The sequence below is a fragment of the Acanthochromis polyacanthus genome, chromosome 4, assembly GCF_021347895.1.
Source record: "Acanthochromis polyacanthus isolate Apoly-LR-REF ecotype Palm Island chromosome 4, KAUST_Apoly_ChrSc, whole genome shotgun sequence".
Lineage (NCBI taxonomy): Eukaryota > Metazoa > Chordata > Actinopteri > Pomacentridae > Acanthochromis > Acanthochromis polyacanthus.
Window position 1 is genome coordinate 31725438 of NC_067116.1, and position 26287 is coordinate 31751724.

At 40.1% G+C, this 26287-nt stretch overlaps 1 protein-coding gene across 4 annotated transcripts in view; it reads left to right on the top strand.

Moving 5' to 3' along the window:
* Positions 1-26287, top strand: part of sned1 (sushi, nidogen and EGF-like domains 1) — a 35676-nt gene that overhangs the window by 6496 nt on the left and 2893 nt on the right. The window contains exons 2-28 of one of the 4 annotated variants that reach the window (XM_022201273.2): positions 1307-1594; positions 2854-2994; positions 3111-3273; positions 3356-3481; positions 3723-3836; positions 4842-4955; positions 5524-5637; positions 7428-7475; positions 7574-7681; positions 9036-9128; positions 9258-9389; positions 10188-10307; positions 10640-10756; positions 12653-12796; positions 13208-13381; positions 14360-14473; positions 14565-14678; positions 14783-14896; positions 15909-16025; positions 16136-16423; positions 17201-17384; positions 17612-17724; positions 18104-18382; positions 18524-18665; positions 18764-18846; positions 20904-21002; positions 21227-21343. In XM_022201273.2, coding sequence (XP_022056965.1) covers positions 1307-1594; positions 2854-2994; positions 3111-3273; positions 3356-3481; positions 3723-3836; positions 4842-4955; positions 5524-5637; positions 7428-7475; positions 7574-7681; positions 9036-9128; positions 9258-9389; positions 10188-10307; positions 10640-10756; positions 12653-12796; positions 13208-13381; positions 14360-14473; positions 14565-14678; positions 14783-14896; positions 15909-16025; positions 16136-16423; positions 17201-17384; positions 17612-17724; positions 18104-18382; positions 18524-18665; positions 18764-18846; positions 20904-21002; positions 21227-21343 — 3760 coding nt within the window. The remainder of the gene's footprint in view (positions 1-1306; positions 1595-2853; positions 2995-3110; positions 3274-3355; positions 3482-3722; positions 3837-4841; positions 4956-5523; positions 5638-7427; positions 7476-7573; positions 7682-9035; positions 9129-9257; positions 9390-10187; positions 10308-10639; positions 10757-12652; positions 12797-13207; positions 13382-14359; positions 14474-14564; positions 14679-14782; positions 14897-15908; positions 16026-16135; positions 16424-17200; positions 17385-17611; positions 17725-18103; positions 18383-18523; positions 18666-18763; positions 18847-20903; positions 21003-21226; positions 21344-26287) is intronic. The other 3 variants (XM_051946935.1, XM_051946936.1, XM_051946937.1) reach the window with 3 other exon arrangements.

Sequence of the window (26287 nt, forward strand, 5' to 3'; positions counted from 1 at the left end):
ATACTGATGCAATTCAAAAACACAGACTCAGGCTTTGAGCGTTTCAAATATATAGGAACGTAGGGATCCAATCCTATCAACTTTCAGCATGAGGCTTTATGTGCAATTGTTCTTCTTCAGAATTGATTTCCAGTTGAACATTAATTACTCCATTGTTAGAACTTGCCATCATGTCATGTAAAATAGCTTTACAGTGTTTGAACAGTTGTAGGTGAGCTGGTGTGCTTGAGCTGCAGTGAGTGGGAACAGGTGTGTGCTGAAAGAAGCAAAGCCTGCATAGATCTGCACATTCTAGAAGAAACAACAATGTAGACTTGAATCTAAGCCATTTTAAGCAGGAAGGGATCATTTTCATAGAAAAAATGTCTCATTGCGTCACACAAAGATGAGGTTTTAGGGATTTAATCAACAACACGACGCATTTTCGTGTCTTGATTCTGTGGCTTTTCTGTTATTCCTGCACCTTCCACTGCATGTGTAAATAGGTCATGTAACTTTACAATGTAGTACTATGTCAGTACTGTTAACTGCTCGTTCTGTTGCCCCAAGTCTCAGGAATGCAGGTATAACAGCAATATTTTCATCCCTAAAATTTCTTGTATATGAAAAAAATATGATTCAGATTAGAAACAACTAGAAACAAGCCTAATGGAGAAAAATATCCTTCACAATTGATCCACAATTTAAATGTTTTAATTGCACTAATATGAAACAGAAAACAAATGCAAATCATCGCAGTATATAGAATCTTTCTCAACGTTTATCAAAGTGATTGCTGATTGAGTAATCAGATAACGAAGATATTCCTTCAGTCGGGCACCTATTTTTGACCTTTAAAAGTAGATTTTCAGGAAGCTGATATTTCTGCACGCAACAGAGCATGACTGCATTTCTCAAGGAGGATGTATGGAGGCAGACATTTATTTGGTTACTTTACTGTAACTTTTTTTTTTTTGTAATTTACTGGCAGTCATGTGTGGATTTAGAGACCGTGGTGTGATGATTTTGCAGCAGAAAACCAGCAGAAACCAGGATTTCTCGGCTGCTGTCGTTATACAGAATGAAGGTAGCGTCTGTTTGCTACATGGGAAGTGCAAATATCCGTTATGGGAGCTTTCGCTGCCACATGCTGCTGTTTGCTCTGTGAGGTCAGAACTTCCGTCTCTTCCTCAACACCTCTGCTCTGACCACATCTAATCCTATAAACACGTCACAGATGTTTGACATCTGACATGTTGAGGAAAACCTGTGAGTGATTTGTTGATTTTATTCCAGTGCTCTAGCTCCAGCTGCATCTCCTCCTCAGGTTAACAACAATGGCCTGGTGTCTTTCCTGAGGGAGGTGTCTCAGTTCACACCAGTAGCCTTTCCAATCGCTGGAGACAGACGGGTCGTGGCGCCGTTCTGGGCCGATGTGGACAACCGTCGAGCTGGGACAGTCTTCTACAGGGAGAGCCAGGATCCCTCCATCCTGAGGAGGGCATCAGGTGATGTCCGGACGTACTTTTCAGAGTACCCAGACTTCAACGCCACATGGACCCTCATCTCCACGTGGCACCAAGTTACTTTCTTTGGAGGCAACTCACGTACACCGGTATAAACTCACACTCAGCTTTACAAATGTCCTGCTTCCATGTAATTACTGTTAAAGGATCTTGATAAGTGATTCCCAACCAAGGATGCCTGTTCTACAGTCACCAGGGGGCCTATGGTGAGACTGTGAAATAGTTCATGCAGATATCCAGACAGAACCCTCCAAAATAGTCCATCACTAACCAGTAAACAGCTGGCTGACTGCACCATATGCACCTCCCACCAACCTACGTCATGTTGCATGTTACAGTACATGTTGTCTCTGGGTGTGCATGAAAACTGGCAAGCAATCTATATAGCACACATTAGAGAAGCTGAAATAGTTGGCTAAAAGTAGATCCAGCTTCTGCCACCCAAGTGTTGACAACAGGAATGCAAACTTGACAAAAGCAACCAACACAATAAACTGTATGAAAAAAGTCACGTACAATTATTAATGTTATGTCTACCTTTTGTTGTGTTACCGACAAATTGGCTCGACCTGACTGTCATCAACATTGTCCGCCATGCTCCATTTAAGTCACTGCTATTCAGAAAGCACATTTAAAGCAGCAAACATTGAGTGCTTTTCAGTGGAGTCACTGGAGAGTTACAAATTACATAATGTGCTGAAATAATTCAATTAAAATGCTAAATATTCTATTTATTTTTTTAAAAATACTTGAATAATTAAAATATTAAGATTAAGAAATTAAAATATTACATATAATATAAATTAACCTCACAAATTTAAATACAAATTGAACAGATTAACTAAAATATAATAGTCTAGTCCCTCCGATATTTATTCTACACAGTAACCTGAGTAACTTAAAAATTAAAGTTAAGAATCAGCAATACCAAAATACATGATAATATAAAAATTAAGGTTAATATCTAAAAAATAATACATCAAAAACCCAACTAAGTCAGAGATTTCCTATTGGCAAACATACTACCTGCATTAGACAAAAAAAAATTTAAAAAATCACTTTTCACAGGAAGAAGCCACTGGACCCAAATAATCTTAAAGTCTATGGTAAATGTCTGTTAACTTTTTAAATTATTTTGAATGTGGTTAAAAAATCTGCTAATTGTACTGTTGTCTTTAAATTTGTCGTTCACCTGCTCCTACAGCGCCAAGCCTAAAAACATCTACTGTGTCCCATGCTGACTGAGTCTGCACCATCGATATGATGATTCTATTAGATTCATGTCTCATTACAAAATTTCCTAGAAATCGGGAAATGGCTTAACCAAGTCTCTTTCTCCAATGTGCAGGTAAATACTTTCCAAGTGGTGCTCATTACAGATGGAGAGCTTTCCTTCACGATATTCCAGTACAATAACATCACTTGGACCACAGGCATGCACGCCAGCAGTGGAGGAAACCTGGCTGGGCTGGGAGGGATCGCAGCGCAGGTATGATCACATGGAATGACAGTCGAGTATGATCTGTTTTCCCATTTCCATGAGTCTAAACTGTAATTCAGTGATCCTTTGTCATACCTGCTTCTGCTGTCTTACTCTCTTCCCAGGCAGGTTTTAATGCCGGTGATGGGAAGCGCTATTTCAACATCCCTGGCTCTCGCACCGCCGATGTGGTGAATGTTGAGGGGACCACCAACGTGGGCTACCTTGGAAGATGGGTCTTCCGGATAGACGATGCACATGTGGAAGTGGGTGGCTGCAACAACTCAGGTGAGATTAGTTGTTCTAATGCTCCTTGACGCCGTGATATTGTTATTACTAGTATTCCTGTTACACTGACCTCTTTCTGCAGCATCAGTGTGCCCACACTTGCGTCCCTGCCTGAATGGAGGCCAGTGCATCGACGACTGTATCACAGGAAACCCTTCCTTCACCTGCTCCTGCTTGGCTGGCTTCACCGGTCGACGATGCCAGATCGGTGAGTTATGGTTGACACCACTTCCTACTCTGTTGCACTTGGCCCACACTGAGAATGACTACCACCTGAAACCAACCTGAAAAATGCTTGTAAAGAAAATGCTGGACTTGTCAAAGGGACACCTGGAGATTCCTTAATACCTGCATCAGCTTCTTGCCCTTTTTATCTGACCTTTGCAGGATGTTTTCTTCTAATTAAAAATATCATACTACCTCCTTTGTGTTTCCCTCTGCCTCTGCAGATGTCGATGAGTGTGCGTCCAGTCCTTGCCAGAATGGAGGGACTTGTGAAGACCAGATTAATGGTTTCATCTGTCAGTGTCCTCCTGGATACACTGGGATTCACTGTGAAACAGGTACAACTGGCACATTGCCTCAAGCTGTTGTAGTTATTGTAGTTATGAATGTTTAAGGCACAAACCACATGGTTGCAGACGTCATCAGCAGCGAGTACCTAGTTCAATTCCTGGCTGGCTAGACTTTTACTGCATGTTACTCTTCTGCTCTTTTTCCCCACGTTTTCTGTCTATCTCTGCTGCTTCTATCAAAGCAAAACAAATAAAAGCAAAACACCCCAAAAGACAAATTTGATTCTGGAGCATGACCAATATAGTAGTCGGCAGGTTTTGGGGGCCAATATTTGCTTCATAGAAATATTGGTATCTGTGTATATATTGTCTGCTATTCCCCGATATTTATTTTACAGAACAGTACAAAAAAAATTGCTTGGGGTAATTCAGAAATGGAGTTAACGCAGTTTGCCCAGTGGAGCAGCTCTGACTTCATTGTCAGCAGCACATGTAGCAGAGTACGCTTCAGTACTGAGCACACAGTGGTGCAGAATCAAGCTGTGTATTAAAGTTAGGTTTATACATAGTTTTAAGTTACATTGCTAGGAAGTTAAAAAACAATTACCCATCATATTCCCTTTTCAATATAGATCGAACATGCTATATGCATGTATGTAAACAATATCAGGCGATACATTGACGATATATATCGTGATTTCTCTCTCCATAAAATTGGTATTGGCCCCAGAAATTCAGTCATGCTTTCATAATTTCTAACTACTGAAACCATAAGCAGTTGATACATTTCTTGTACTGTATATTATAAATTCCACATATGACAATAATAACAAAAACATTTTTATAGTATGTGTTTTCGGCCTCTCTGGAGTCTCTGTGCCTATTCCCACAGTCCGGCCAGTGGAGATGTATCAAACCTCTTCTAATACCTTTCGCAGCCAGCAGCACATACTTGCAGAGTGAGGGGAGCAGTGTGGCGGATATATTAATCAGCTGAGTAAATATTCCATGAGCGTGTCTCTCTGCCTGTGTGTGTGTTTGTGTACGCCGCAGACATTGACGAGTGCAAAGACAGGCCATGCTTCAACAACGCGTCGTGTGTACAAGGCGCTGGCAGCTTCACCTGTGTGTGTGAGCCGGGCTACACTGGTGTGCTGTGTGAGACAGGTGAGCAGGGTTTTTCACAGGCCGCAGGAAAGTAGGCATCTCTCTCCAGAGGAAATATTTTCTGCTGCTTTCTACATCAAACTCAGTCTTTTGGCAGATGTTTTTGTCCAAAGAGCTTCCCGGTCTACCTAGACAAATGGGTTTTGGTTGAATAGATTTGCAAGCAGCTCTCTTTTTTGACTTGGGTCATACACTGTAGCAATGAACCACAGTGAGAAAGTTCACTGAAGTCAAGTCAGTCTCCAAAAAAGTCCTTTTCTAATCTCCCCTCTCTTGTGATTGATTGTTGATGAAACTTGAATCCAGTGGAGAATTAAATTATCAGGCCCTGCACAGTTCATGAATCCTTGTTTCTACATGAGACCAGATTACTCTTAATACCAGACACCTGGTAAATGAAACTCTATGCTTTCACAAGGGAAGTTCACTTCTCCTAATCCAGCTTAGAGTCCAAGACAAGAACAACCTCTTGCTTTTCACATGACAAATGAAAAATCTTAATGTGAAACTGCATCAACAGCAGATAAATTTCTCATATCTGATTTGCTGGCTTTTGTGTATCCTGCAGATATCGATGAATGTGAGTCGCAGCCCTGTCTGAATGGAGGAGAGTGTGTCGATCAGGTGAACAACTTCACCTGCACGTGTCCGGCTACCTTCACCGGAACTTTCTGCGAGACAGGTGACTTCATTAAATCGGATTCTGCTCAAATAAGCCGTTCTTCATAGAAAATATTTACATTTCTCTTTGCTCTCTGGCTTTATGCAATGTAGCCTTTTTCCAACTGGGACAAGTGCAAAAACGGAAACCAAATCATGTCTTTTAGAGCAAACGAATGTCAGTAGCTTAGTCGATGTTTGACTGAGATGGTTCTGTTCCTCCTATAGGAATTTCAGGAATGTTGCCGCTAACCCGGGGTTCAGTGTCTGAGGGACACTTCAGCGCTAAATTTTAAAATGCTCAAATTAGATAAAGTTGAATAAAACATTAGTCTCGTTGTTTAATAGCCACGCTTCATTTATCCTATATTTCAGCCTCTGCAGTTTGCTTACTGCATAGTCATGATAAACCTCACTTTAATTCACTGAAAATACTAATTAAATGTAATAACAATATGGGCATATATTAGTTGATGTTGTGGCTTAATTCTTACATTTATAGAAATACTTAGGATGCAACCTGCCTGTTTGAAGAAACTCCTCTAAATTTGACAATTAAACAATTTCTGAACAGTAAATGCCATGCTTCTGCACTACACTTCATTCTTACATATGCATTTTTTTAGATTATATGCCAGGTTTGTGATCATTCTAATCAGCAAAAGACAGTAAATCAAACTTCTGACCCTTTTTGTTATCTCAAGTCTGCTTTTTGTGAGGTAGTTAACATGCATATAGCTTTCATACCTCTAAGACTGGAAGCAGAGGAAACAACCAGCCTTGTAGTTAGCTAGGCTATGATGTTGTCAGCTCAGCTATGTGTTAGCGAGGTGTTAGTAACATGGCTTTGAATTCTGGAGGGAGCCAGTGTTTATGCAGAGGTAGTCTAATCGCCTCCTGGCTGTAGCTCCGTAATTACTATACAGAAAGTAGAGCAACATCAATGTACTCGTCTCATTTTTGGCAGGAAAGCCAGAATTCGAAATTGGGCAGCTAAGTAGTCAACTAAAAACATATGGGGAAACTATGTTGTTAATTGAGGAAATCAGCAAACCACAAAAATGTGTAATTTCAGAGAGCACTTTAAAATTTCTAAAGAACTTGATGGTGTGATGGCACTCTGGCTACTTGAGGCCTAATAGGACAGGCTTGCCTAAACCCAATTACCAACAATTTACTATTTAATAGAATTTGAAAAATGTGCTCTGAGATGTCTGTATCTTTGTATCTCAGTGACTTAAACCGCATAAAAAAGACAAAAGCAAAATCTTAAGGTGTAATATAGGAGGAGAGTAGAAAAGTAGTTAATTTAAAAGCTAAGAAGCTAAAAAAATGATTTGTGTATCTTAGCAGTGGCCACTTTTAAGAAGTTTTCATGGGATTTCATCGATTTTATCACATACTTTAAGCTAATTTAACAGCTTGTTCATGTACCGTAGACTAATTGGCAGGATGATGTTATCACAAGTTCCCCATATATTTCTGATATACTGTATCCATCTATATCACGTTCCTCTACTGAATGCTATCTAGCCATGCTGATAGTTTTGGATTAATTTTGGTTTCCTTATACAGTGGAAGTAAACAAATTACCAACATAGTTTTTCAATGCTGTTTAAATAAATTCCATCTACATTGTATTGGGGCTGTAGTGTACATATTTCTCAGAATCAAGTATCTTCAAATCTGGGCAAATGGATCCGTAAACTCTCTACCTCTGCTGCATACCACCAGATGAAAGAGAAGAAATCTGTGTTATTGGTATTTGGATGAACAAACCCTTCAAAGCACGTTCTTGTCTTCCACTTTCAGAGATGGTGGCGCTTCAGGCCAATTCAACTGAGGCAGAAAACCAAACAGGTAAAAGCAAGTACAGCTACAGATCGAGCTTTGCCAAAAGGTTTTTCACATTTGCTTGGTTTTTACATCACAGCCTGTCAACCTGTTTCCATCTCCAGCCTTGTGTGAAGACGAGGACTGCAAGAAGCACCAGATCTGCGAACACACCAGCTCGGGTATCTACAACTGTACATGTGCTCCAGGCTTCTATGGTGACAAGTGTGAAGGTATTATACATTTGGCCAGACTGACGCTTACGGCAGGCAGCTGGGCAGGTAGAGAGCAGACTGGGGTATTTGAAGAGGAGCTGTGCTATCCCACAGGAATTTGGAACTCTGCCCTGGAAGAGGCTGCTGTGATGATGGATTATTGTAATTATCAAAACTGACACGGCCTTGCCCAGTTTACTACGGGAACCAGTCGCTTGATCTTGTGAATAATTGTTTTATAGCACATTTTATTAGTTTACCAACAAGAGGAAGTGCTATGTCTAGACTTAAAAAGGCCTGTTTATGAGTCAAAGCTGGTCTTTGGTATTCAGGTCATTTCTTCAGACAGAGCTGTTGAAATATGTGTGCTTCCACACCGCTACTTGCTTCTCTGGAAGTTGGCCATTGCACCACACTAGTTTCAAACACAGCTGCTGCTTGCATAACCAATTTAAACACAAAATATCCTCACCTCGGGTGTCATACCTTCCTTTATGAATGCATATTAAGTCGTTTTGTATTATATTTTCTGTCCTGTTTGCTTTAATGGTGACGCTAATTCAGGGTCCCCTGAGAGGTTGCTGTCATCTACCGATAGTAGCTGCTGCAAGGTTTTTTCCCTCCCACTAAAAGCACTTTAATAGTATTTGAGCTATTGCAAATGCATGCTACTTCTCACCCGTGAGCTGAAATAACTATCAGTGCTTATATAGGCTCTCTTAAATCTCCCAAATACTTTCCTGCCTGGCTCACTTGGAAGGCACAGCGGAAAAAGGAGCACGATCCTCCAAGGAAGAGAAAGTAGCGGGACTCAGAAGTGCCTAATCAGGCTCTCAGATCAAAGGGCCCGGGCCGCACAGGTGGCCAATGAAAGTGGCTCTTGCAAATTAACAATCCATTAATTGCCCTTGGGGCCATGCATTTTGGCCACAAAATATGCTCCATATCATCAGAAAAATAATACCCTCCACCGAGCTCCCGGGACTTCAAAGCGGAGCCATTTAGCTGTGATACGGCCCTGTCCTTTGATCCACTGCTGCAATTAGGAAGCAGAGGAAAATAAAAACATTCTTACAATTTGTACAAAGCGGATGTTCGGCGTGCTGACTGGTAATCTTCTGGTCCTGTGAACTTTGTTGGAAAAGATTAGGGAAAGAGAAATGACAGTGAATCAATACAGAGTTTACAATATTGCAGATGAAAGCTGCGCAGCATATGGTGCAGATGTTGACCGTTTATACCTTCTGTCTTTGTTTACACATAGACCAACGCTGAAAACTTTACCTAAGTTAAGTACTCGCTTTCAAGTAGCTCGCAAACTTTCCGGCTTTAGCCTCTCATTCTCACATACTCTCTCTTACTGTGTCTGCAGAGGAATGTCTTTGCCAGAATGGGGGCATCTGTGTGGACATCAATGGAACCTGTGAATGCCCTTCAGGCTACACAGGAATCTACTGTCAGTTTGGTGGGTATGATACGTTTAATCCTATCGGGTGTCTCACTTCAGCTTTGATGGTTGGGTCACTATGAGATCACAGATGTCTCAGACCAGAGGACACTTTTCCAAACTTGTGAACCCATCTTTCACACTCAGAAGTAACCCAGACACCCTGCAGTAACAGCAGACCGTGTCCTGATGGAGGTCCTTGTTTGGAGTACGGAGGAACCTACCTTTGTACGTGTCAGACGGGAGTGGAGCTGGATCATAAAGACTTTTATCCCTATGGTAAGAGCCATGGATATAGATTTTGCTTGAACGTTGGGGAGTGGAGAATGCTTGAGTGTCAAACATTGAATTTCCTGCATTCTGGTGAATTTTTGTGCATAAATTTGTGCATTTGCAGCATCAATTTATGGTGAAATTGTGTTTGTATGTAAAGGAAAACACAACATTCAGGCACCACATGAGAAGTCACAATCTAATGTAATTTAATGCTATATATATATATATATATATATGTGTGTGTGTGTGTGTGTATGTATTCTCATGTACATCAGTTATTCTCATTTTTTATTATACCTGTTGATTCGACACATATATAGGTTGGATTTGCTCTTCTGTCCTCTTTTGTGTCTTTTATTTGGAGGAAGTAACCTAACTAAGTGTGCAGGTGGCACCTTCGCATGACATTTTAAATAATTCATAAACCCCTCAACTTCAGGATTTCTTCTCATGTTTTAAATTTTGTGCTCATCATGTCAGAGATATTACTGATTCTATGAGTACACATTATAGAAGTTTTTTTCTAAATAAAAGTCCTGTCCTTCTTTTGTGTATTTCTATAAATATTGAGAGCTAATGTACCTCTTCCATCTTCCCTGAAATCTACACCTGTGGTAAGAGCATCAATCCAACAAGAGGCCACTTTGTAGTTGTGTGTGCGTAATGTCACGAATGACTAATGTTGCCATTGAAGACATTTGTGAGATTTTGCAATTGATGCAATCACAAAATGACAAATAATCTGTTTTGCCATTTCCCAGTGCAATGGAACACAGTCAAGTCTCGGTGTGTGTTTTTCAGTACAGCCCCGATCGGTCTGCGACTCCTCTCCCTGTCTGAATGGGGGTTACTGCTACGAGCGGGATGGAGGCTACACCTGCGAGTGCAAATACGGATACTGGGGAAAGCACTGTGAAAAAGGTAGCATAATTGATAAAACTACTGCACAGAAATGCCTTCATATAAATTCATGAAGCACCAATTTCAAAGCATCCTTCAGATTCATGCCTTATTACCCAGGCTCAAACCCAGCTCCAGCTTTAATGCACCAGGAAACATGCCATTACTCGTAATGCTGCTTGAAATATGGCATTGCTGAAAGGCTTAGGATAATTTTTACTTATGACTGATTTATGAGCTCTTTTCCTGAATTATGACTCGAGTTGCAATGTACCGGAACAGATTTATTTTGTGTGATTAAAAGCTTGAGTGCTCTCTGCCTCAAGGATTCCCTTCTCCCTGTCTCTTTCCAGTTAGACTCAATACCTGTGCTTCTGGTCCCTGCCGCAATGGAGGCTCCTGCAAGGAAGAACGAGGCAGCTATCGATGTGTGTGTCCTTACAGGTTCACTGGAAAACACTGTGAAGTGGGTGAGTGCCACCTCAATGAACAGATCTTGTATGCAGTGCCCAAAGGTTTACTTGCAAAGTAATAAGTACATGATAACAGATCTAATCACCACATCACCCGAGTGCTTCCCATAGATTAGTGTATGAAGATGTGCCTTTTTGTATCTGTTTATGTCTTTTAATCTCATTGTTTTACATTTTAAAAACCCCTCTAGGGACATCCATTCATCCATCTATCCATCCTCTATACACCGCTTTATCCTCACTAGGGGGTGCTGGAGCCTATCCCAGCTGACTCGGGCGAAGGCAGGGGACACCCTGGACAGTCTCGCCAGTCTGTCACAGGGCTACATATACAGACGAACAATCACACTCGCATTCACACCTATGGGCAATTTAGAGTGATCAGTTAACCTCAGCATATTTTTGGACTGTGGGAGGAAGGCGGAGTGCCCGGAGAAAACCCACGCATGCACAGGAGAACATGCAAACCCCATGCAGAAAGATCCCAGGCCCACCCCGGGATTTGAACCGGGGATCTTCTTGCTGCAAAGCGAAAGTGCTAACCACTACTTCACTGTGCAGCCCTCTAGGGAGAGATGTTGCAAATTAGCGTTCTATACAAATGTAATAAAAACACAATACTTGCACTGGATAGCTGTTTTCACTTCATGTATATGCTGTGCCCATCCCTATCATATTAGTCATAAATAGGCAAGTGCTCTTAACATGATAATTTGCAAACGTTATCCGTAGCATAAATATTTTTTGCAGCACTTCTGGGAATTTCCTGATGAATTTTCTTGGACAGTTTACAATGTTATCGTTCTTATTAATACCTGTGGACTTCATGTACATGCCAGCATAACTTCAGCCCGAGCACATCTCTCATACACATCATCAACATTACTTAAATTACCTGCATGTGCAAGACCTTTAAAGACCCCCCAAATCTTTTTTTTTTTAACTTTAATCTGTAACAATGTGTTATACTCAATCAGACATTTTATCCATCCAAACATTATCTATACACCGTTTAATCCTCATTAGGGTTGGAGGGGGTGGAGTCTATCCCAGCTGACTTAGAGTGAAGGCAGGTGACATCCTGGACAGGTTGCAAGTCTATGACAGGGCTACATATAGAGACAAAAAAGGACACTCACTTTCATAATATAGAGTCACCAATCACCTCAGTGTGCTTTTGGACTGTGGGAGGAAGCTGGAGTGCCAGGAGAAAACCCACGCATGCACAGGGAGAACATACAAATTTCACACAGAAAGACCCCAGATTGTATTCTGTATGTAAAAAAAGTAACTTCATCTGTGAAATCAATGTGTGGAGTACATTTACGGTACATAAATTTTGTTAAAATACATTATTACGGTAGTCTTTGAAATGTAGAGACATTGAAGAATAAAGTAGAATTATCTGGATATATTCAAGTGAAGCACTTCAAAATGTATATATGTAAGTGTAGTACGTAGATTAAAGACAATTTTAACATAAATTTAAACCTATCGTACCATGGCACTTTCAGCTACTGACTTTCAGCACCTTTGATGTGTAGAATGTAATCATCTCAAATAATTAGTATTTTTTATTATTGTGGTGCATTTGTTACATTAAACTCATCTCTCTTTTATAAACCATTGTTAAATTCTCTACTGTTTTTAAATGTGTCATAAAAATTACAGTGCTTTAACTTGACTTCATTTTATGTTCTAACCAGAATGGTCAATCTTATACTGATTTTCCTTTGGAGGTTTTTCAAAAAAGTATCTTTAAGTCATCATGACCCTGAACTGTAGAACACCCTCCCCTTAGATCTTACATCAGCAGACTCCCTTGATAGTTCAAAACAACCTTCAAGACCTACAAATATTATCGTATATCAATATGTGGATGTTCTCTTCCAGGGAAGCCCGACCCCTGCGCCTCCAGCCCCTGTCTGAATGGTGGGACGTGTTTTCACTACATCGGAAAGTATAAATGTGAATGCACAGATGCCTTCAGCGGCAGACACTGTGAAGTAAGCAGGAGCTCAGTACAAACCTCTGCAGGTAAGCAGACCGAGTGTCACCACAAAGACAATGTCTTCATCTCACAACACTGATGTTTGTACAATGATTGGCCCAAGCAGGGGATATCCTGAGCTGCTATGTGTGTAGATACTGGCCCTTCATCTGAAGATAATCTTAGCGGTGTTGCTGCACTGGAGGCCCCACATTTACAGATATAGAACGGCTGCACAAGCTATATAAAGTAAGGCCTGATTGGAGCTGATGATTCATGTCTATACACTCTACTAGCGTGCTGGAGGTCATTTTAGGAGGACAGAAACAGAGACAGTGGATGGAAAACACCTCTGTTGGCATCAGTATGCTCTGGATGAGCTCCTTTAAGCCTCAGTGTATGTGAGCTTGTGTTTCTGTGCAGCCATGCTGACATCGACATGTTCACGTTTATTTCAGAGCTGGGCTGCGGGCCGCCTCCACAAGTCAAGCACGCTGAGGTCCAGTTCTCCTCGACAACATCGGGTTCCATGGCTGTGTATATTTGTCATCCAGGCTTCACATCGGTGCCCAGAGCCACCCAGAGCATCTGTGGTATTCAGGGAGACTGGAGCCAGCCACCGGTTTGTGAGGGTCTGTATCACACAACAGCACACGGATCCTCTAAACAGCCCATTTAAAAAGAACCCAGTTACTACAACAGTTCAGAATGGAAAGTCTTTTAGAAAACAAAAAAGGAAGTCATGCTAGGTATTAAATAGTGCAGAAAGCCAAGGCACTTTGTTTTCAAGTGAAATAATATTCCTTTTGTTTTTTAAAAGTTCTATATTGTGGGGCTTTTCTGCAAAGAGATGAGTGACTCTGGCTTGTGTACATATGGTCAAGGTCAATGGTAACGTTTGCCCCATTGTGGCTAGCACTAAAGATTTTCCTGTTGTGGAGATATTACCGTCAAAAATAGAAGTGATCCACTGGATGTTCAGTTCCTCAGTTGCTGAGAGCGCGTAAACACTGTTGCATTCACTCTTACAGCCAACAGCAGAATATTTGGTGTGCTTTGCTCGGCCAAGTGTCTTAGTAAAAGTACAGGGTGACACAAAAAGCCTGTTTATGCTTTTGAGCTGTGCTGGTTTTATTTTATTGATCAAATGTTTTTATTTTCCTCTCTGTGTCAGACTGAATCATGGCTTCTCAGTGGCTCTGAGGGAACAGTGTTTTTGCTTATTTTTTGGTGCGAATGGTTTGTTTTTGCAGAGTTTTTCATGAAATACATAAAATGAAGTGATTTTTGATTAAATATTATAATTTAATGCTTAGTTTTAGCTATTTTTCCTGAATTGTGTGTCACATGATACATTCACAGACTGTCAGAAAGTTGAAAATTTGACTGTTCTTTCTGTGGTTGCTGTAAGATATTGTGCAATTTGGCAGCTTTTAAAATAAACTTCCTGCAACTTGTTTTTTTTTTTATTTCATTTGCCCCATCAAAGCTTACCTGTCTGATCAGCTAACAGAGACTTAAGATCACAGTAGTTTCTTCTTCCTTTGCAAACTGAAACTTTCAGATTGGTATTTATTTATACTAATTTCTTAATTTCTCATTTTTTACAGAGATTAATGAGTGCTTATCACAGCCCTGTTTTAACGGCGGTACATGTCGAAACAAGATCGGATCCTACCAGTGCGTGTGCAGTGAGGGCTTCAGTGGAAACCGCTGCCAGTCAGGTAAGGTTTAATCAAACTAGTAATAAATGCAAAAATGTAATTCACCTGCAGACACATTTAGTACCTGTGTATGTGTGGCTCACCTTATAAGACATAAATGAATGCCTGTCGGAGCCCTGCAAGAACAGAGGGACATGTGAGGACCAGCCGGGCTCCTACTTGTGTCACTGTCCTCCAGGATTCAAAGGCCAGGATTGTGAATTAGGTACAAGTGTTCTTTCAACATCTCATGTTACGAATTGTCCACATTTTAACTCAGAGATTATGCAGAGCAATAAATTCTACTGAGCTTTAAATATCTGTGTGCAGAGCAGGACGGCTGTGAGTCCAACCCCTGTCTCAATGGAGGTGTGTGTCGGGGTTACAGACGGAATTATATGTGTGTGTGTAAAGACGGTTTCTTTGGCGACCAGTGCCAGATGTGTAAGTGACTTTACACCGCTTCACCAATTTGTTTTACTGAAGCTGATTTACACGTTTTTAATAAATCTCTTGACTGAATTTCTCCAAGGTGTTTAACAGAGAGGTGATAAATTAAAGGGGAAAAATGAATCCTTGACTCCTACAATGAGCAGATCTGGTGAATCTGTTACGCTGTGGATGGTATTTTGCTGGTATGATTTTGGTCCATTTGTTCCCTGAGGGGAAAAAGTCACTGCAAACCAATACATAGTTGTTCTGAGTGATTGCTATTTTTACCCCGATTGTAGTGGTTTCTTCCAAGAGGACAATGCTCCCATCTATAGGCCATGAGGGGTCACTGAAAGGTTTAAAAAGGAAAATTACATGAATCTTTTACTGTGGCCATCACAGTCACCAGATTTCAACCCAATTAAACAGTTATGATAGATTTTGGGTTGACATGTTAGATGATGTTCTTTATCATCAAAACATCAAATGAGAAATTGTGTTATTGAAGAATGATATTCATTATTTCCGGTATAGATCAGAGACTTTGAGAATCAAGCAACACTGAAGCTGTTCTGGCAGCATGTGATTGCCCAACACCTTAATAGAACCAACCAGCCAAACTTTATTTTGATTTTCCTTTCATTTGTCACCTGTCTTTATGAAATCCTAACATTGCAACTGCAGGGAGAGATGTAAAAATGCCTGTAAAGCATATATTTTAAATAGAAACAGCCTAATGTTGAGATTTTCATAAAAATGCAAAAACAACTTGATAAAACTTTACACATATCAGTATAAAACAGTATATATAGTATAGGTGGTTGTTTAATTGCCAGTGAACCCCAAAAGTAAAATTACAAACCTGTACATGTGTGTGATATGGGCCCTTTCTTATGTACTTAGATTACGGGTAAAATCCCCAACTTCTGTGTTTAATCATAGAAAGGTTTAAAAAGGATTGTTTAGAAACTTCATAAATTGCTGACTATGCTTATATGAACTGTTTGTGTTTGTCACCCCCAAGTGGAGGACCCATGTGTGCTGAAACCTTGTGGGAACCGAGGACGCTGCTGGAGCGACAGGAGAGGAAACTACAACTGTGTTTGCAAGATAGGACTCACCGGCAAAGACTGCGAGAAAGGTCAGTTACCGGCCGCACCGCGCTGCTCTCTACCATCCTGTGGATTGCCAAGGCAACCCTGTAACTGTTTAACGTATGGATTAGACATGTAAGGTTGCCACTGTTCCCAGACCTGCTGCCTCCGCCTGGCCTCCATGTGCTGCGTGTGGAGGAGAGCGAGGTGGAGCTGCGCTGGGACGAACCGGAGCCCTCGCACAGCCTCATCAGCATGTTCGCCGTCACATACGCTCCTCTGGGCCACAGCAATCCCAAAACAGACTACCTGGACAGGCAGCAGTCGACCCATGTGATGCGAGGCCTGGTGCCCGGCCTGCTGTACAACATCTCCACCGTGTCCATCAGACTCAAAACCAACAGCAACGACACAAGCCAGCCTGCCACTGCACTGATACGCACCAGTGAGCACACTCTTTACTGTAGCACATTAAGCATTATTCATGTTGTGTGTTATTGTTTCTTCAGATTTCCAGATTTTTATCAACTCGGGGTTGTATCAAAAAAAAAGCTTTTTATACTGCATATGAGGTCTTCTTGCTTAAAAAAACGTAAAATGTAATTATTTGGCCGACAGTGATTTGCTGAAAATAAAAATGATCAGACATTATTTAGCCAATTCGGGGCTGTTCCTGCAGAGGAAAACAGCCTGATGCCTCTCTGGATGTAAACATAGGTGGTCCGTTAATGCAAATAGACTTTCTGGACAAACTCATTATATATGATTAAGTTGTTTATTTACTGTATTTAGCAGCTTTTGATAAAGCAAAACAACTGAGGAATGATGAATTTCACCAAACAGATTCTTAATGATATATTTAGACTTTTCTTCTTGCTATGTTCCAGTGCTATTTTCTAATCTATTACTCAAACAGTTCATTAATAACTATAAAATGTAATAATATATAGGTGAAAAATGTTGATCGATGTTTCCCAAAGCCTCAGATTACTTCCTCAGGTGTCTTTTGTCCACAACTAAAAGATAGTCATAGAGATGTAAAGAAACCAGAAATTATTCACATTTAAGAAGCTGGAACCAGTGAATTTTCGCTCAGTAGTTGACAACTAATCGATTAATCGTTGCACCTAAAAATTAAACTCCTCAAAAGTCTCTGAGTGTATTCATATAAGTTTGACTGCTTGGATTATTTTCCGTGAGTAAATGTGTGTTTCTGTGGTAGGACCTCGGCGGGTGGAGCAGCTGCAGGTAGTGAACGTCTCCTCCTCCCAGGTTTGGCTGACCTGGTTGGTTCAGGCTGCTCGTCATGCAGCGGTCAGCAGGGTTCATGTGTCTTTGCTGCATTCAGACGGAAGCGAGGCTCGTACTGCCGTCCTCAACACAAGCACCACTGAGTACACCTTCAGGTCAGGTTCTGCACTTTGACACTGAAGAACGCTGGTAACCCAGAAGTTCCGTTCTCACAGCTTCCGCATCTTTTTGTCCACTAAATGGCGCTCCTGAGGTGTTTTAGTGCTTTAGATAACTTTGAGTGTTATATCTTTCAACCAGCAGAGGGCAGTATCACATCACACTATTGGTGTTGATATTTGACTGAAAGGCACTCTTGGTTTTCCCCCCTTGTGTTTCCCAGTTCATTGCTGCCTGGTCAGATGTACAAAGTGGATGTGTTGACTCAGAGTGGAATCAGAGCAGATGAGTTTCCTTCTACGAGCCACTCAGCTGGACCATTGCAATTCTGGACAAGTAGGTTGAATTGTTCAGCAGTGAGTGCAGCAGAATGTACAACAATACTAACACCAACTTTAAATCAATACTAAGCTAACAACATATGATATTGAGGACATTTACTCTTTTCAGTGGTGGAAAGTCACCAAACACATTTACTTATGTGCTGTTTGAGTTACTTGAGTATCACCATTTTACTTATTTTTGTTTTATTCTTCTACCAGTCTATATGTTCCTCCTGGACATCCCAGCCTGTTTGACATGAGAGACGAATAAAAATTACTGTAACCTTTTAAAGGAAATACTTGCTAGCTGAATTAATGGCAGCTAAACAAAGCAAGGTAACATTTCATGCTTTCCATGTGGCTGTCTGACCATCTCCATGCGTTACCCTCAGGGCCTCTCCCCCCACAGAATCTCTCCCTGTCACATGTGACACCAAACTCAGCACTGATCACCTGGAGCCGCCACCCCAGAAGCATTCCAGATGGCTTCGTGGTCAATGTGACGCGTGGACTGAACACCAGGAGTCGCTTCCTGCCCAATGGGAAGTTAGGATCATACATGCTCCGTGAGCTGACGCCAGGACAGCACTACTATGTGGCTCTGACATCGGTCAGGAGCACGGGGCAGGAACAGATCCACAGCATACCTCAGCACTTAGCCTTCACTACCTGTGAGTGTCTGGGGGAATTTTTCTTTTATAAAGCATGCTATTATGTGGGATTTTGTGCTCTCGTTTTAGAATCTGACCTCACACTGAAGAATTTGTTATTTTCTAAGTATTTTTATTTTGTGCTGATTTTCTTTGATGCAGTGCCAATGCAGGTCAGACCAGGGAGGAGAGAGAGGCCCACGGTGACGGGACAAGGAGGTCAGGGAGGACGAACACTAACCCCAGCTCAGTCCCAAGACCTGGGAGGAACCACAGAAACGGAGAACTCAGAGGAGCTGCCCAGGTACGAGAGCATCGTCACTTGTATTAAAGCTGCCACAATAAAATCAACAATATGGTAATTCAGCTCAGCGCTAAACATTTCTTTTACCTGTGTTGCAGGTACACAGAACTTGTTGACAGAAGGGGAAAGATAACAGCAAAGTTTGCTCACTTGCCTCGGAAAGCCATTCGGCATCGCACTAGTAAGTCCAAGCAGTCATGTGATAAACATTTAGGAGAGTTGACATTGCACAGTTTGACCAAAACTTACTGATATCTTTAATGTAAATGTAGGTCAGATGAATTCAGGACACTGTTGTGTTTCTCACACATAATACACCAACAGGCCACATGGCACATTGAAACTGCACACATTTGCACATGTACTTATAGAATTCACCATTTCTCTGATGTAGTGCCCTTATACATTTGCATTTTAAAAGTTCATCCACCCAACCAAGTAGTTCTGGCCAATACAAGAATGTTTACACTGATTTTGTAGTGATTCACAGTTTATGTTATTGTCATTAAAAAGTTTATAGACAGTGCAAAAGTATATCTTATTTTAAATGGAAGTAAAAGAAGGTACATGAACATGAATGTATGTGTTTCTATTAATTAAAGTGTCTATGATTTAGGTTTAGCTGTGGATTTTCCTGAAGCTCTTATACCAGGGGTGTCAAACTCATTTTAGTTCAGGGGCCACATTCAGCCAAGTTTGATCTCAAGTGAGCCAGACCAGTAAAATCACAGCATAATAACATATAAAGAATGACAAATCCACGTCTTTCCTTTCCTTTGTTTTAGTGAAAAAAGTACATTCTTTTTACACAACATGAACAGCCTGAAATTTCTTAAGAAAAGTACATTCAATTTCAACACTATTATGCTTCAGTTTATCATTTACACGTTACAAGTTCCAGGTCACATTTTATCTATGAAGGCGCAAAACATTTAGTCGCAGGTATCTGGAACTGAACAATGTAGTATTTTACTTTAATTATGATCAAAACAACAAAAGTCAGAAAAAAAAAGACAAAAAACAGCCAAACAAAGGCAAAAAATTACAAAAATGAGACACAAAATGGCAAAAGCAAGAAACAAAATGACAAAAATGGCACAAACAATGTAAAACCGGACAAAAAATTAGATGGAAAAGTTACAAATCAACAAAAAAAATGGGACAAACGGCACAAGCGAGACAAAAAAGGACACAAAACGACAAAAATTAGATGAAACAAATGGCACAAATGAGACAAAACTTTACAAAAGTGAGAAATAAAACAACAACAAAAATAGAGACAAAAAACTGAAAATGACAAAAACATTGTACAAAATAACAAATAAGGCAAAACACAAATTGGCAAAAATAAGACAAAAAACATAAGTGAGACAAAAAGAAACACAAAATGACAAAAAATAATAAGCAAAATTACAAAAACGTGCAACAAATGACAAAAATCCGGGGGGAAAAAAAGCCAAAATATAACAAAAATTAGGCCCAAAATGACAAAAGAATGCTAATTAATGCTAATTGTAATTGTCTTGTGAGTTTTACCAACTGTTTGAGATTTTTAATCAACTGATGGTTAAATAAGAGGTTATTATACTGTGTATAAGGTCTGATATACTTCTATATGGCAGTCTCTCCTACATAAGCAAATAATAACAGTGAGTGAAAAAAATGTAATTGTATGGCCTACAGCTGGGAAAATGGAAAATTACAAGACATTGTTTAGCCGTTTAGGGGTTGTTCCTGTAAACAGTCACATTAAATCATGCTTTACCCAGGTTCCTGCAGAGGAAAGCAGCCTGATGCCCGTCTGGATGTAAATATAGGTGGTCTGTTCATGTAAAGAGACTCTCTGGACAAACTCATATTATCTCACTAAGTTGTTTATTTACTGTATTTAGCAGCTTTTGATAAAGCCAGGATGAAGGATGATTTTCAGCAAACAACTTGTATATAATATATTTAGATTTTTCTGCTTACTGTATTCCAGTGCTTAAGCTTCTAATCTCAAACAGGAAAAACTCTTCCACAGATGTTATCTTGTGCTCTTGAGGATAAGCTTCTTCTCTAAGAGTGTTCCGCCCCTTTTAATGATGATTAATGATACTAATAAGTGTTTCTTTGTTTCAGACTGATGTACAGAACTTACAGAAATCCATTCAAGCATCTCAATGAATGCAGCATGTAAATTTTACCAGAGTTTGTCTTTTCATGCTGATTTATGACAGGAAATGTTTTGCCTTGCAGAACCCGACCCACCAATTAGATTAGAAAAGATGGAGGAAACAACAAACAAAATCAGCCTTGCACTGGAGATTCAAGAGGAGGGTTTGAAAGCAAAGCCTGGTAGGTTTTCTGCTGCTCTTTTCCAAAAGATGGCACATCTGCCCAAGTAACTGATCCCAGCTGATGTGCCACTTACAGGAGCTTCATGTTCTGTTGTGTGGGGGTAGCGCCAAAGGCTATCAACACATGATGTCAGCTGTGGATAAAGTGCAATAGTGAGCCTGAAACCTGAGAGCCAAACTCTCTCTGAACTGAGGATGTTAATGGCAGCTGTTGTCTTTCAGAGCTGCCTCAGGACTGCCGCAGTCTTCCCTGCCAGAACGGAGGTACATGTGTGAGCGGAGGCGACGCCTTCATCTGCGACTGTGCAGCTGGTTTCAAGGGCAGACAGTGTGAACTGTGTAAGTTTATGTGTTTCTTCTGCACATACACATATTTGCACATGGGTTCAGTGAAAGTAGGCTGCTTTCTGGAAAATGTACTGGAAAGTCTCTTCTATCATGTTGATGTTTCAGGACATTGAATAAGAAATTTGAATTCTTTAGGTAGAATAATTATTGTCTTAAATACCTGATCCAGAAATTGACCAGTGAGTTAACCACCATAGTAACACCCCTAAATGGCTTTATTTAGCTACAAAATGCTTCAAAGTTGAGCTGCCACAATATCATCTTTCCTCTTCGAAATTATTGAGGCTAAAAGAATACTTGGAAAATGATGGTATTTTTTTGCAATATCTATAGATTTAAAAAAAAAAAAAAACATAATTCTGTCAGTCTAAATCATTGTTAACTTTGTTTACTGTGTATTTTGTTTCTCTTTTGGCAAATGAATTAAACTGAAAATACAAACGTAGGAAGGTGAGAGAAACTCTTGTAACCATAACTGTACCGTGCATTGTTCACGTGTTGGAATGATACTTAGTTACACTGGATTTTTGCAATATTATGTGTATTTTTACTATGATATTGGTGTAAATGAGTTTATGTTCTCAGTCACTTGTTTCAAGTCTCTTTCAAAGAGCATGATGTTCTTTTTTTAGCCAAAGTCCTGTTTAGAGTAAAACAGATGATAAAGCAGGAAACGCTTTAGGATGTGAGTAACTTGTGTCAGATCACCATTTATAGTGTCCTTGAGTTCTTGGTCAGATCCACTGCTGGCTCATTATGCCTGGTTTCATTAGACCAAGATGATGACGGCCAAATTCCAAACTTAAGATTTCAATAGAAAAGTTAAGGGATCAGCAGGATACATGCTCTTGGGACTATCAATGTCGATAAAGCATTTTCTGGCATCAAGTTACTCAAAAGTGGAGCCAACTTTTAAAGGGGAACTTCGTTTTTTTTCAACCTGGGGTCTGTTTTCATATGTCATTTCATACATGTGAGTGATAGAGAAATGAATTTTCGACATAGCTCCAGTATTTAGCCAGGCAGGCAGCTTAGCAGCTCAGCTGGCAGCTTAGCAGCTCAGCTAGCAGCTCAGCTAGCGAAAAAGTATGGGGCAACTTGCCCCCCCAGCGTCAAGGTCCGCCCTAACGTGCTTTTTTTTCCCCACACTGACCGGCTCGGATAGTCTCAACGAGTGTCCCACAACATACTAGAGATGAGAAGTGAACGAAAACCTCCACATTACCAAATCTCAGAACGCTAGAACGAGATTTGCTTTCTAGCGTCCTGAGATTTGGATACAGATCACAACAAAGAGCAATCGCCAGGTAATGTGGAGGTTTTCGTTCACTTCTCATCTCTGGTATGTTGGTGGACACTCATTGAGACTATCCGAGCCGGTCAGTGTGGGGGAAAAAGCACGTTAGGGCTGACTTTGACGCGGGGGAGCAAGTTGTCCCATACTTTTTCGCTAGCTGAGCTGCTAGCTGAGCTGCTAAGCTGCCTGCCTGGCTAAATACTGGAGCTATGTCGAAAATTCATTTCTCCATCACTCACATGTATGAAATGACATATGAAAACAGACCCCAGGTTGAAAAAAAGCGAAGTTCCCCTTTAAGTGCCAAAAACTGCAGTTCCTCAAATGTCCACTTGAGGTTGGCTCCAAAAATGATTCAATCCCCATGGACAACCATGATAAAATGCCCAACTTTACAGCAGAAATAAACATACATTTACAGCTTAGTACAAACAACTAATTTTCCCTTTAATCAGGTACATTTTTATGTAGCCCACCTGCTTAATTATATTCAGACTTAAAATTCTTCATAGATAAGGGCCGCTTTGAGTCACAGTACAGGTCAGCGCGATCACAGAACAGTCCATGACACAAAGACATTTGCATCACCTGACTTAGCTCCAATCATGCTCCAACTTTTTTGGGATTAACCATGAGTTATTTGAAGTCAGGCATTGCCAAGTTGGCGACACCTCCAGCTACCACACTGAACTATCTTTATCTGCATTCACTAGTGACAATCCATCTAACAGATTTTGATGTGAAAACTTTGATCTGTTGGTGGTAGAGGTTTGTCCTCTGGAGGACACGAGTCTCTGTTCTCTTTCCTCTCACCACTCAAGGAAATTCCAGAAAGCTGAACTGTAAACCGTATGTAGCTGCATGCTGGAATACTGATGATACTGATGGATTACTGAATTTAGTTTCAGCTGTCATGAGTGTCAGTGCTGAATTTATTGTGTCTGTTTCTTCTTTCTGTCAGTTTAACTACAGGTGTGAACCTACAGTGTAATATATATTTGCATTCCATCACGTTAACTGTCACAGAGAGAGGGCCTCACTATGTATAGACCTCTGAAGCAGGAAACACGTTTCACTGACAGTTGACCCTTCTGACATTTATGAATGTCTTGGTTAACTTTAGGGCTCGAGGGCATAATTGCACAACATGAATACGCTGTCACTGAATTCAAAAAGGCACCGTATTATTTACGCCGCATCACTTTCCTCCCATATTTTTGTGAGTTAGTGTTACATTTATAACCCGGTGTTTCTTCAGAGTGTGCTGTGGGGAGGATTCTGTGTGAGACAGCAGTATATTATCTACACACAATCTGCTTCTTTGTTTTCATTTTCATATTTCCAGTGTCACATTGGAAACTCGTCAGCCCCATTGTTAATGTTTTGTTGAAGTTTGGCTGTTTTTTCCACTTGGACACATAAAAAGGAACAAAGTCAAAGATTGTGCCTTTTCATTTTCACAACACATTTAAATATTTCTGTATTTTGAGAGCGGCCTAATTTCTGTAGCAAGATCAAATTAGTCCAAATTCCAAAATATATGAATCACTGATTGTCCCCTCATTTATTTCTAAGACAGACTGTACAGTTACAGCTCAGACCACCAGTTTGCAAGTGTATCCATGACAGGATGTAAATGTGAGCTTGCCAGCTGCCTGGAGGAAAAGTATTTTGGTCATTAATACTGAATTAATGAGTAGGACTAGCTGGTAGGAATGTCCAAGGCCTTATTGAAGTTAATGGAAATGAAAACATATATTTATATCTTTTATCACGTGCTATCTTACACAGCTTAAACGTAATTTCCTGATCTCCTCTATAGAAAGCATTCAGCTGCTTATGTGACTTTTTTTCAATTCGAAAGTCAACATGGCATCCTGTAAAAAGCAACCTGACCAACAAATTTTAACAACTTATGCCAGTTTCACTGTCGACCTGGTAGTGATGTGCCTGTTGCAACAAGACGCTTCATCCAGAAGGGACCCAGATGTTTTAAAACACTAACAATGCAGTCATTTGGTGAAAAACAATAGGTCCAACGAAAATAATCAGAGCGACCAGAGGAATCGTGTGCTTTGAACAAGATTAGTATTCGTGCATCATCATAATAAACTGATAGTTGATCACTCTTTTTTGTGTTGTAAAGTTTGGCTGTGAAGTAAATAGGAGAGATGTCTGAGGCTGTATTGTTTTTAAACTATGACTCACAGTATAACAGTTATGAACAAGAGAAGTCACAACACCCGCATGGAAAGAATTTAACATCTAGGCTGGTGACAAATTAAGAGATCTGGTGACCATGTTCTACAGTGGGAGGTATTTTGCTGCACGATTTGGTTCCATTTGTCCCTTCTGAGAAAAAGTCATTGCAAAGCAAAACAAAATTGTTCTGAGTGATCATCTTAATGCCACGATATCATTTCTATTCTAGTGGTATTTTCTGGGATGACAATGCACGAGCAGTCCCTGAATGGTTGTAAAGTATGAATATGATATGAATCATGTTATGGCCTTCACCATCACCAGATTTCAACTCAGTCTATTAGAGATTTTGTGTTAGGCAACACTCTTTACCTCCATTATCAAAACAGACAAACAAAGCAGAGTTCAGACACTTGGAGAATAAATTCCAATGATTAGTAAAGCTGTTCTGGCAGCTTTTGGTGGCCCAACACTCTCATAAGAAACTTTATGTTGGTTTTTCATTTAAATTATATAAAATCTGAGCATTAAAATGAGGAATAAATGTAGAAGCACCTTTACAAATACGTCTTATTAGAAACAGCTCCATAAATATAGAGGGTTTTTTATACAAATGTGAGAAACTGCGGAGAATTTTTCACATTTTAAGAATAGAACAGTGTACGTATGTAACATAAATTGTTGCATAGAGTTACCAATGAGAAAAATAGGCACTAAAGAGGTATTTAAGGTAACTAGCGATAAGTGTTATTTTTGTAAAATTACTATGTTACTTTACTTATTCACTATAACTTGTCATGCCAATAAAACCATTACTTTGGTGTTCCACAGCATCGCCTGAGACGCACACCGCTGTCTGTGAAAAAACCTACCATACCTTTATGTATTAGCACAAATTCCACACCCTAATTAAAGAGGACACACACACAAGAACAATAATAATAATAATAATAATAATAATACATTTTGTTTGTACGTGCCTCTCTTGACACTCAAGGTCACTTTACAGGAAAAACAATTACAACAGAACAGATTAAAACCATGCAAAAAGATAAAAAATAAAAAAATAAATAAATAAAAAAATATATATATATATACATAGAGATAAAATAACCATACATAAAGATAGCGGCAGTTAGAGAGAATAAATAATAAACCAGGGCTTTCTTTTTCACTCTTTACTAAAAATAATACCACAAAGACACAAGCAAAATTGGTGAAAACTGGCCCCAAGAGTTCTTCACAGAAAAATGTTGACAACAAAGCTTTGTTACACGTCTGAGAGAATTCAAAGGTGCACCGCCTCAAAGTCAATGCAATAACTGTGATTGAACAGTAACTGTGGCGTGATTACTGAATGAAGGAACAGTAATGTGTTACCCCCAACTCTGAAGACAACACAGCTGCTGAAAAGCACTTTGTTTTATTACGCCCAG